This window comes from Gambusia affinis, linkage group LG08 (assembly GCF_019740435.1).
Source record: "Gambusia affinis linkage group LG08, SWU_Gaff_1.0, whole genome shotgun sequence".
In the NCBI taxonomy this organism is placed as follows: domain Eukaryota; kingdom Metazoa; phylum Chordata; class Actinopteri; order Cyprinodontiformes; family Poeciliidae; genus Gambusia; species Gambusia affinis.
In genome coordinates this window covers 4,822,777-4,834,781 of record NC_057875.1, presented here as the reverse complement: position 1 = coordinate 4,834,781, position 12,005 = coordinate 4,822,777, and the positions used below count along the sequence as shown (strand labels likewise).

The following is a 12,005-nucleotide window of genomic DNA, read 5'->3' as shown; positions in this document are numbered from 1 at the left end:
CTCAGACTTATTTAGGTCTGGTTTCGGCTCTGCAAACAAACATTCAGCTGAAACAGGAGTGCATGGGAGTTCTGCACCAGTCCACCAACTTGAGCAGAATCCTCAACTCTGTTGTCGAAAACATGATATTTATCTTCAAATTTCTCCAGGATGGAGCACTGACTGATGATGTGTTTTAGAGGCTGGGATGCTTTTATAATGTTTTCTATTTTAATGTTTGCCTCTTTCAGATCGTCTCCCTGGGTAAACAGGATCATGGTGTATCTGGCAGCTTCTTCTCCAAACATTTTCTGGATTATTTCCACTGTTTGTTTTTCTTCTGCTATGAATCTGGTTGGTTGGAGAACAATCAGGAAGACATGAGGACCAGGAGCCGCCATGCTGATGCATTTAGCGATTTCTTTCACAACATCTTCATTACTCTTATATCTATCAAACAGACCTGGAGTATCAATCACAGCCAGATTTAGACCAGCAAAACTATTAATTTCCTTCTGATACTCCAATGTCACAGAGGAAAGAGAGACTGAAGACTCAAAAACTTTCTTCCCTAAAATGGTGTTTCCTGCTGCACTTTTACCAACTCCACTTTTCCCAACAAGAACAATCCTGAGCTCTGATTCGGTTGCAGCTGTTGAAGAATCAGAAAAAAACAATAAATTGAAAAATATCCATTACAAAAGAATTTATTATAATTAGATTTAATGATATGGAAGAAAATTAAGTAGATTACAAAATTCTAAAAATAACCATAAAAAACCAAAAGAAAAAATAATACTTTTTTAAACTTTGCCAATCATCCTTATGTAAGAAAATCTATTTTGGTTTTAAGCAAATATTTTATAAAAAAAATAATAGTGTTGTAATTTGTTATGGTTCAGCAAACAAACAAACAAACAAACAAACACAGCAAATAAGTATTTAGAATAAATCTTACCAGTCAGCTAATAAACAAATTAATATCCTTTCATGAACAACAAATACCTGAAATTAACCAGATTCTCATTTGTTCAGAGCCATTTTCTGATCAGTCCATCTATTTTCTGCCAATTTAACTCTGATCTCTGGCTAAATCATTAAAAATCATTATTTTTTCTACAGGAAAAAGAAGAAATGGGTCTGAAACCAAAAAACATTAAGTAAGCAATTTATTGCAGACAAGCAGTTAGCAGAGATAAACTGATCATCAGCTGATCAAAAGTTTAAATCAAAGCATTTAAAAGCCCAAATCTTCACAGAAATGTGGCTTCACTATAATTTTCTGTCAGGCATCAACAGTGTTATAATCTCACGGTAAAAACATCTTTTCTCTTTGAACGTGCTCCAAACCTCCATAACTTTTCAAACTGATTTCCTTGAAGAGCCTTTGGAGCAAATCTGCTGCAGCTGAATTAGACTTTTCACAAAAAGTGATAAATTAATTAACCACATGATCAATTAAAACAAGCTCAATAATTTCCATTTGCATAATTTATCATTTTTTCCCTTTTTCTTTCTGTCAAAAACTAGGTGAGAAAAGTGCTTATGTCTCTAATAGTTCTTTTTTTGAAGGACAGTTTTGTTTACAGACTTCATGATTCATTTTATTTGTTGTTTTATTTTGAATATTAAAAATGTCTTAACTCTGTTAAATAGCATTTATCAGTGTTAAATGCTATGGTAAATTACTATTCTGTTATAATAAATGCTATAAGTGTTATAAGTTATAATAAATGCAAATGGTCTCAAAACAACAATATCATCATTTATTACAATAATTTATGGGACAATTTATCATTCAGCAGAATCTGTTTTTGTGACAGAATTATTCTGAACCACTGTGGGAGTTTTTCCCTGCTGAGGGTTTTTCTGGATCAGGTCTCAGGTGGGATGGTCTCGACTACAACACTAGTTTACACTGTTTCTCTATTCAGCTTGTTGAATATTAATTAAACCGAATTAAATTAAATGCAGGGCTGCACAGTAGCACAATTGGTAGCACTGTTGCCTTGCAGCAAGAAGGTTCTGGGTTCGATTCCCAGTTTGGTTCTTTGCATGTCTCCCTGTCTTTCTGTCTAAATTCTAGGTGTGTGTCAGATTGTTGCCCTGCGATGGACTAGAAACCTGTCCAGGTTGTACCCCACCTGTTGACAGCTGGAGGTTGGCACAAGCCCCCTTCATGACCTCAATGGGGTCAGGGTGTAAGAAAATGAATCAGTCAAAATGGCTGAAAACAAATAATAATACAACCTCTTGGAAGTTCAGTGATTTTATTCTTCTAAACTTGTTCAGTTGTGTTTATTTGATCAGTAACTCTTAAATAAAAATACTATTTTTCTTAATTTATTTGCAGATACTGTAGTGTTAAAATCTGTTAAATTGGCAATAATAATTAATTATATTGATTTTAGTTCATGTCGCTCAGTCCTACCTGCTACAGCAGCTCTGAACGGTCGTTCCATTTCTTCTTGCTTGGCTCTTTCTACCATTTCTTTGCTGTAGAAACTTCCTCCATTTTGCTGAACCATTCTCTGGATCTTCTGCAGCAATTTGCTCACTTCAGCAGAATCCTCAACATTGTTGTCAAAAACATGATATTTGTCTTCAAATTTCTCCAGGATGGAGCACTGACTGATGGTGTCTTTTAGAGGTTTGTGTTTCTCTAACATGTCTTCTATGTTAGTGTTTCTCTTTTTCAGCTCGTCTCCATTGGTAAACAGCACCATGGTGTATCTGGCTGCTTCTTCTCCAAATGTTTTTTTAATTATTTTCAAGGTTTCTTTATCTTCTTCTGTAAATCTGGTTGGTTGAAGAACAATGAGGAACACATGAGGACCAGGAGCCGCCATGCTGATGCATTTAGTGATCTCTTCCACAACCTCTTTATTGCTTTTTTTAGTCCCAAACAGACCTGGAGTATCAATAACATCCAGATTTAAATCACGAAAATCATCACTTTTCTTCTCACAGACTGATGTCACGGAGCAAAAAGAAGGATGAGACTCAAAAGCTTTTGTTCCTAAAATGATGTTTCCTGCTGAACTTTTGCCGACTCCAGTTTTCCCCAGAAGAACAATCCTGAGGTTGGTCTTTTCTGCAGCTGTTGGAGAATTAGAAACAATTAACAGGACAATTTTTATTCAGATGAATATCAGGTACAAAAGGATTTTTTTTAAAGCTCAGCTTAAACAAACTCATTGCAAACTTTCAAAAGTGCCAATGCCAAAGCTGACAAAAGTTTGACAAAAACACATTATGGTAAAAATTAGCTGGTCAGTGATGCTAATGCTATTACTGCAGGTACAGATTGTGATGAAATCATATCTGATCTTCTGTTTTCTGCTCAGTGATGCTGCTGCCAGCATGTTTTGGGTCAAGAACAAACAGCATCTTGTCTCATTGAGCTTCCAGCAGCATCTGCTGACACCGTTACAAAATTAGAAGTATCACATCTTAAACCTGTTTAACGAGCTGCAAAAACATTTCCCATCATTTCTGTCCAATGGGAGCAATGTCTGTCAGCTGCACATCCTGATTTACAAATTATAGTCCATTTGTAAAAAAGGACAATGTGAAAGTAAATCTCACCAACTCAAAAAAATGCCGTCCATTTTTGATCTGGACCAAACAAGCGGATCAAAGGACTTTCCCAGTGTGAAAACATCCAAATCAAATAAAACCTGATGTCCCACCAGACTTAGAAAACACTGGAGAAAACTCATTTCACTTTATCATCCATTTATTTTTCCTTAGTCTCAGCTGTGATCTTAGATTTAGCACAACGAATGATACAAATAATTTAATAAATGTTTTTAAAAAATGCAAAACTGAAATCAGCATTTATTTTATTTCAGCAACAAGGCAATTAAAAGTACAATTTTCTGGTGTAACAGCCATGTTCTTATACACTTGGTTTGTTTAGTTTTGTGTTAAAAAGAAAATAAAGAAATGCAGTAGTATGTTAATTACTTACCACAAACAGTGGATGTTGATGGCACATCCATTGAAGCAGCACATCCAGAAAACTCTTTAAAATTCACCGGAGTTCGTTTTGATGCAGTCTGAAATGAAAAACACAAGTTTTAAGGAACTGTGCCAGTTCTCCGTATCCATCAGCGTCACCTGACTTGTTTTTCCTTATTTTATTAATCTGAGAAAACATTTTTAATAACCATACAGTGTGTTCATATAATACATTTAATTTTATTTTTATTTCATCCCGGGGTTTCTTTTTCTTTACCAAACAGTCTACTTTTGTGGCTGGTGAAAATACAGACTGTCTTCACCCAAAGCATTAAAATGTAGAAACATTTATTAGACATTTCATTAATACAGCCGATTCCTCTCCGGCCTTAGCAGATTGTTTTTAGTCTGTCACAAACGTTGATATTAGACGGAAGGTAAAAAAATAACCTGATAACTTTATCATTTACGCCTGTAGCAACAAAAGATTGTTTATGAATACTTGCCGAAGTGGAGATGAGCTGTCGCTGAGGTTCAGTCTAAGAAAATAGGAACAATTTAGTGAAAACGAAGGTGGTTTGATGCCAAAAGCGAAAGTGAAACGTTTTGAATCTTCTTTCCTTGACAATCCTTTTTTTTTTTCCATAATGGCGGATCATCAGGAGCTAATAGGTGAATACCGCCACCTACTGTACATGAGCTGTAACAGCATTAACTCCCATTCATTAAATTCTTTTTTAATTTCGCATAAAATTAAATTGAAGATAAATTAATAATGCTTGCCTTACTATATAAGATTTCTCTTTATTTAGTACAGTTTCCAATATTTCGTTTAGACTCCATTCTTTTCCTTTCCACCATTTTCCTCAATTTCCTTTCATATTTACTTCATAATTCATCAATAAATGTTCAACATTTTTCTTTCCACATTCCTCATATTTGTCTTTTTATCTTCCAACTTAAATATATATTGTAATATATATTATGTCTTCTCATCTGTTTCAACATTTTCAATTAATACTGACTTTTGTTTTTGTTCAATTCTCATCTTCATTCCATGTTTTTTTGTTTGTTTGTTTGTTTTTTTCCATATTTCTAGTTCTTCACTTTTATTAATACTTTATTTGCCCTCTGCTTTCCCAAAAGGCACTCTAACAAATTATTTTCTGATCACAAACAATTACTACATGCTGTGATACTGTTCAGATTTTCTGAATCATAGTTTTGTATTATTTGCTTTGCAACCAAACCGTCATTTTCTTGTTTCAGGCTGAAGGTGGTGGAGGTGGTTGGTGCCAGATTCCCCTCAGGTTGATTAAATGTTCAAAAGTTCTTGAGGTGATTTATTTGCTTTATTCTTTTTATTTTAGTTTAGGAACCAGTTTCCGTCAGGCTTTAACACTTCCACTTCCAGAGTTATTTTTGGCCTTAAATGTCTTTTAAAGAAAACTAGAAATAAATGTAACCTTTTAAATTGTGAAACCACGTTTCTCCTATTGGTGCTTATGGTCTTGGGTGCAATTCCCATAGAGGTGTTTCTGACACTTTTTGGTTACTCTGCTTAATTTAAAGAGCAAAGCACTAAATAAATCTTTTACCTTCTGCTGCTACAACTATTAGAAACTGAAAAATGTGTGAATACAATAAAACAAGTCAGACTGTATTTTAAGCTCTCTATTTATTAGAATTTTAAAACATGGATAAAATATTAATTAACTTGTTTACACACAAATCTGAATGAATTATATGGCAATCGATCATGTGCAATTATGAAATCCAGTTGAATCAAACTCCTTTTATAATATAATTCAAATAAATCACATTACAGTTTAATTCCGTTTATTTTACATCCATTGGTAAAAATATCATTCAGAGCGAGAAAGTTTTATATTTTCATCCATCCCTCATCTTCAGGATGGATGAATGTAGTGCAGAGGACAGAAACTCAGTTAAGATAAGTTCATACAGACACAAAATATAGAAGTAATGCACCATTACTTCATCCTTATTTTATGAATTAAGGAAGAAGTAAAGAGTTGAGGTGTTGTAGCTCTTTTAGTGGCTTCATTTCAAAGAGACTCAGCTAAATATATAAACTTTTGGTCAGCAGTACAAGATAATATGTTGCAAGTCATCTTAAGATTTTCACACATTCATGCTCTGATATTTAGGATATTAATTAGGGATTCAGCATGTTGCCTATAGCACAGCTGAACATTTTAATCATATTTAATAAGCTGCGGCCAAAACATCAAACACATGTATAATGCAGGCTTTCTGTTCCACTGCTACTGCAGCTCAAACCACTGCCTCAGGATCTGCCTAACAATAACGCCACCAGCAACTCCAGCAGCCATTCCACAAACCATTGCTGAAGTACCCACACAAGCTCCCACGATCATCAAGTTGTTTCTCTCTGCCTGCCCTCTTGCATCTCCAGGATTATTGCCAGAATTTTCTCTGCGGAGTCGTTCTGATTCTTCTTGCTCGGCTCTTTGTGCCTTTTCAAACATTTCATTGGTGTAGAAACTTCCTCCATTTCCCTTAACCATTCTGTTGATCTTCTGCATCAATCCTCTGACTTGAGCAGAATCTTCATCTGTGTTGTCAAAGACATGATATTTGTCTTCAAATTCCTGGAAAATGGCAAACTGACTGATGACGTGTTTTAGAGACTGGGATGTTTCTAACAGGTTTTCCATCGTCACGTTTCCCTTTTTCAGCTCGTCTCCATGGGAAAACAGGATCATGGTAAATCTTGCTGCTGCTTCTCCAAACATTTTCTGGATTATTTCCACAATTTTTTCATCTTCTTTAGTGAATCTGGTTGGTTGGATCACAATCAGGAACACATGAGGACCAGGAGCCGCCATGCTGATGCATCTAGGTATCTCCTGCACAACCTCTTCATTACCTTTACCAGTCTCAAACAGACCTGGAGTATCAATGACAGCCAGATTTAAACCACCAACATTACTGGTTTCCCTCTGACAGACTGTTGTCACAGAGGAAAGAGAGACTCTAGACTGAAACAATCTTCCTCCTAACATGGTGTTTCCTGCTGCACTTTTTCCGACTCCAGTTCTTCCAAGAAGAACAATCCTGAGGCCCGTCTTCTTTTGAGCTGTTGAAAAAATGGAAAACAACAATAAGCTGAAATAATTTTTTCCCAAATAGAAGTAGAAACTAAAAATGGGTCAAGTTATGCCAAATACTTAACTTACTTAATACTTAAATACACATGATGTTTTATGCTTATTTTTACTGATCTGGAGAAAAAATTATGTAGACCACAAAATGAAAGAACTTGAATATTTGTTTTTATAAACTTTGCAAGGTGTCATTTCTTATGAAAATTTCCTTTGGGAAATATTTTCTAAATAAATACCGAATGAAGAGTATTATATAGTGTAGAAAACCAAAACAATAGAGGCACAAAGCTGAGAACATGTTCACACACTGGCTGATCTAAACTTGTGGTTTTTGCATATAATATATTTTAAGAAACATAGTTCATACACTAGATCAATTCTCAATTCATTATGCTGAATCCATCAATTGGAACAAGTTGAGGAGATAAAATATTAAAAGCTCAGTTCTTCAACTTTAACCTCTACTTTCATCAACTCAGTAAAATCCATGAAGCTAATATTTAACCAGTCACATTTTCTGTCATAGCTGTACAGCATAGTTGTACTGTGGGCATTTTGCACTTGCAAAAAGCAGGTGAGCAAAGAGTGGTGTGGTGAGTGGATGATGTGGATCAGCTGTGTGTTGTCTCCCAGCTTGAATTTTCGCCCAGCTCCATTATGACCAGTCCTTCATAGTAAAATGTTGCTGTAATACTATCATTGTAGTATTCAGTTGTTCGTGAGGTTGGTTGTAGACATTTATCCATCTTTTACATTTTTCCAGACTCCAATTTTAAAAATGTAATAAATTTTATTCCGCCCTCTAAATGCTCTGGTAAAGTGCTTCCCACTGACAATGTCTAACCATTTGTTTTGATTATTTTCCACTAAATCTCTATGACGGCAGCAAATTAATAGTCAGACCGCATGATGATAGACCTTAAAACTGTCTATCATCATGCGGTCCTGAAAACTTTGTTAAAATCTTAGTCTAGGGGTTTTTACTTCAGACCTGATGACCTTTGCTGCTTGTCTTTCCTCTTTCCCACAACCTCCTGTCTGCCATGTGACAACGGTTAAATAAAGACCTTTATAGTAAAACCTTTAAGAAATACTCACTAATCCGAGTTAACTCTGTCTGTGGTGTTAACATTTGATTAAACTTGCAACATTTACTTTGAAATGCCTAAAACTTTCTAGAGCTCAAAGATTTATGTATGTAAACATGTAATTTTTGTACTGATATCATTTGTATTCAGCACAGAAAAATAAAATCAACCATTTAAAATTTTTTCATCATTTAATATATTTCTCATGTTGCTGTGAAAGAGTAGCTGTATAAACCAGTTTGAAAACAATGTACGATTAGCTATTGTCTTTATAATTTAGCTTTGCTTCATGTTTTTCACATTAAATCCAAATAAAATACTTTCAAGTGTGATTATGTAATGATGAGCAAAGTGCCTCTTTAATGAAAACCTTTATTACTAATTGCAGCTGTTGTTGACCATTGTTTTGTGCAGTTTTCTGGATGATCGCCAATTACCGATCTTTCAAAAGCCTGTCCTGATGATTCTGATTTTGTGTCAAATGTTAATTATAAGAAGAAACTTGGCAACAGTGGGGCAACTATTGTTAACTTTAAATGTGTAGACGTGACCTGGTGGGCCGATCAGCCAGTCAAACCTCTTTAACAGTGACTGATTTTCAGACCTTTGCTGAGGTAGATAAGATTAAGGGATAAGATTGGCTTCCCATGTAAGCATCAGCCGATTTCTGATCTCCTAAAATTAAAGAAATCAGGACTGTTAAATTGATGCACCCCTAATGTGAGCCACAATGAAAACATTTCTAACTTGTAATTGTTATTTAATCATTTAGAGCTCTGGTAAAAATAATGTTTAAGTATATTTTGTTCTGCAGAGCTAAAACGCCCAGAAAAAGAAAAACATACAGAAAAGCAAAGGGGTTTGCACAGAAAACAAGTCGCTAAAATGTTTTGTTTCCAATGATTTCAATTTTTTTTCTAAGACACTTTTTATATTTTGCCAAAGGTAGAAAAAAATCCTACACATTCATGGAATAGAAAACCATTTTTGCCTTTACAGGAGAAAACAGTCATCACTCATCACTGTTGTTAAATATTCTAGTGAGAAGGTATTTTACAAGAAGGAAAATATTTTTTAGTATATTTTTCTATATTTAATGAAAAAAAATTTTTTAAGATTCCTTATCTATTTTTTTCTGGTAAACAATGTTTGCCTTCTGGAGATTATAATGAATGAATATAATGAAATGAATTCTTACCAACTCGACCGTAGCTGACGTTGGCCATTTCCACTGTTCTCTTGCAGGCGGTTGATTTGTGATGTTTTGCTCTTGGTGACTTGGTGGTGAATAATTTTACTTTTTAATTCTGAGTCCAGACTCCTCCTCCCTCTGAATTCATCTGCCATCAGTCGGAACCACCCAGGACGCTTTAAGCAGAATGTCTTGAAGAAATATAACTAAAAGTTTCAACAATAACAGAAAGACCAGCTCATATGAAAGGAAGTTAGATTTAATTTAGCAAAAGTTAATGTTTAGGGTTTTATGTTTTCAATGAAAAATTTTTCTTTCGCGTTGAAGTATCCTCTGTTTTCAAAATGTTTTGTTCAGCTATGGTAACTTTACTTCCTCTGGTTTTTGGTACTGCCTGTTTTAAGGCAACTGAGAAATAATGTTGCAGGGATGGGAACTCTAATAGGACAACACAGACATGACTTCTTCACGATGGACGCTTTGCCTGTTTTTATTGAACGCCATGAAAACTACAGAAATACAAAAGCTTTAAGCACTTTACTGAATTACAAATAACACATTTTATCAAGATGTTACCTCATGGCTGCCTGCCACTTCAGAGGTTGTAGGCAAATATATTCAGTGTTGTGCCCTCTAAAGTTAACATATAAAATAATTAGAACACCAAAGGTAACAAATTTACCAAATACTCCAACAATAATTACAAAATATCGTTTAAAGATGGTTAACTGACCAAACTGATGCAGATATCTCGTCTTTACGTCTTTTTTCTTTCTTATTTTCACACAAAAAGCTGGTGACAATAGTGATGCAACAAAAATAGTCCTTTGTGCCAAAATAAACACATCTTATACAAAGATAACACATATTTCCAAAATGTAACCAAAAACAAATTAAAACCAAAATATTTTTACTGTCAGAAACATATGATTTTTTTCTATGCAAAAATAATTTCAGTGACACCCACAAGCTTGGTAAAAGAAACAGTGTTTTATTATGAGTTGCAATGGAGTGCTGTGTTTTTGTGAATAACCTTTTTCCATTCATTAATTCATAGCATAAATAGTCTTCAATCATTAGTCAATCAAGTTTGTGTACTCGCTGCTCAATGTGCTAATGGCGGAGAAACAACTTACAGTCCCACGAAAACTTTTTATCCATCATCATCAATGGCTATGCTAACTAGCCTTAGCATCCATGAACCAGCTATAGCTTGGCAAAGAGCAAGGGGGACAATTTGAGCAGCACATACACTAGAATGATTGACAGCGTTTAGTCCCTCCTCCTGGTTCTGATGAGCTGTTTCTGACCCAGTGGTGTATCTGCAGAGGAGATATATTTTTTCAAAGCTTATCAGTCTTATACTGCCACAACATAATGATTATTTCAACATAAATTATATATATATATATATATATATATATATATATATATATATATATATATATATATATATATATATATATATATATATATATATATATATATATATATATATATATATATATATATATATATATATATATATATATATATATATATAAATTCCATAACAGTTCCATACTGCAGCTTTTCCTCTAAGCCAAAACAGGTGCATGAACCAGTTTCATTTTCATTTCCTGAAGGTTTGCATCTGATTTACTAGCTGATTTTCCTGACTGGCTTCTCATGCAAAGAGACTTTCCATGACCATAACATTCTACTTCCTTCAGCTACGCTCCTTACAAAATACAAGTAGTAATCTTAAAAGTCAATTATTATTAAATAAAGAAAGAAAGAAAGTACATTGTAAAAAACAATTCCTACTATTCTGGCATTTGGTCGATTAAAATAATTTATCTTACCTACTATAAAACACAAAACTTGACTTCATACATGATGTGCAAATATTTCTGAGATTCGGTTACAACCTCTCCAAATATTCTAAAACTTTAAGTGTGTAACAAGTTTTCTTTGAACATTTTAAAGACTTATATTAGGTTATAAAATTTCAGAAGAAGAGGCTTCTGTACACTGCAAGTTGTTATGAGTATTTTCCTATTCAAAAAGACACAATTTCAATTAACAACACAGAATCAGTTTTGCATTTCATCATTATAATTTTATTCAAGAAGCTAAAGCAGCATCCTGAAGACTCACAGAGAATGAGAGCGAGTTTACACAGTACATATGTGCTTTTATATATTCTTCTTCATCACATACGCACTTCTCACTTCCTTCCACACAAAGTTCTGTTCTATCAGCAACATAAACTAATAGAAAACAAGAAAACAAGTTTCAGCTTAACATCCTCTCCTTTTATATAAAAGACAGTTTAGGCATGGTTAAAATGCATAAATATTTGTTTACTCGCTTAGTTCCCCAATAAGTGAGTAAACAGCTCTCAAAACATGAAGTTTTCACTTCATTTTAAACTTTCAAGGTCAAGTTTAAAGTTTAACCACAGTCCAGTCATCTTCAGATTTTCCGACTTCTATGCACTAATATTCAGATTGTTAATGTGGGATTCAGCATTTTGCCCAACATGTTATTCATAAAAATTAGAGTTCAATAAGCTGCAGCCAAAACATCAGAAACATCATCACTGTCTCACTCCCAACTCGTCATATGTTGACGCATGGGACTTCCGTC

The 12,005-nt window shown here is 34.1% G+C and overlaps 2 protein-coding genes across 2 annotated transcripts in view; both read right to left on the bottom strand.

Annotated features, from left to right (window-relative positions):
- The window catches only part of LOC122836189 (GTPase IMAP family member 8-like), a 36,951-nt gene extending 32,371 nt beyond the window's left edge, over positions 1-4,580 (bottom strand). The window contains exons 1-3 of the mRNA XM_044125953.1: positions 4,449-4,580; positions 3,953-4,040; positions 2,411-3,079 (exon numbers count right to left, since the gene is read on the bottom strand). Coding sequence (XP_043981888.1) covers positions 2,411-3,079; positions 3,953-3,983 — 700 coding nt within the window. The 5' untranslated portion in view covers positions 3,984-4,040; positions 4,449-4,580. The remainder of the gene's footprint in view (positions 1-2,410; positions 3,080-3,952; positions 4,041-4,448) is intronic.
- A 1,063-nt stretch (positions 4,581-5,643) lies between these two features.
- Positions 5,644-9,408, bottom strand: LOC122835554 (GTPase IMAP family member 9-like). Its single transcript, XM_044124709.1, has 2 exons — positions 9,381-9,408; positions 5,644-7,066 (listed from the first exon to the last, which is right to left on the bottom strand). Exons 1-2 carry the CDS (start codon positions 9,406-9,408, stop codon positions 6,231-6,233), a joined length of 864 nt encoding a protein of 287 aa, XP_043980644.1. The 3' UTR covers positions 5,644-6,230.
- Positions 9,409-12,005: the final 2,597 nt, after the last annotated feature.

Excerpts from the sequence above, each read along its gene's own strand:
- LOC122835554 (XM_044124709.1), bottom strand. The coding sequence starts at position 9,408 with ATGGCCAACGTCAGCTACGGTCGAGTTG. Across the intron at positions 7,067-9,380 it reads CGTCAGCTACGGTCGAGTTG|CTCAAAAGAAGACGGGCCTC; the intron begins GTAAGAATTCAT and ends TTTTTTCAACAG.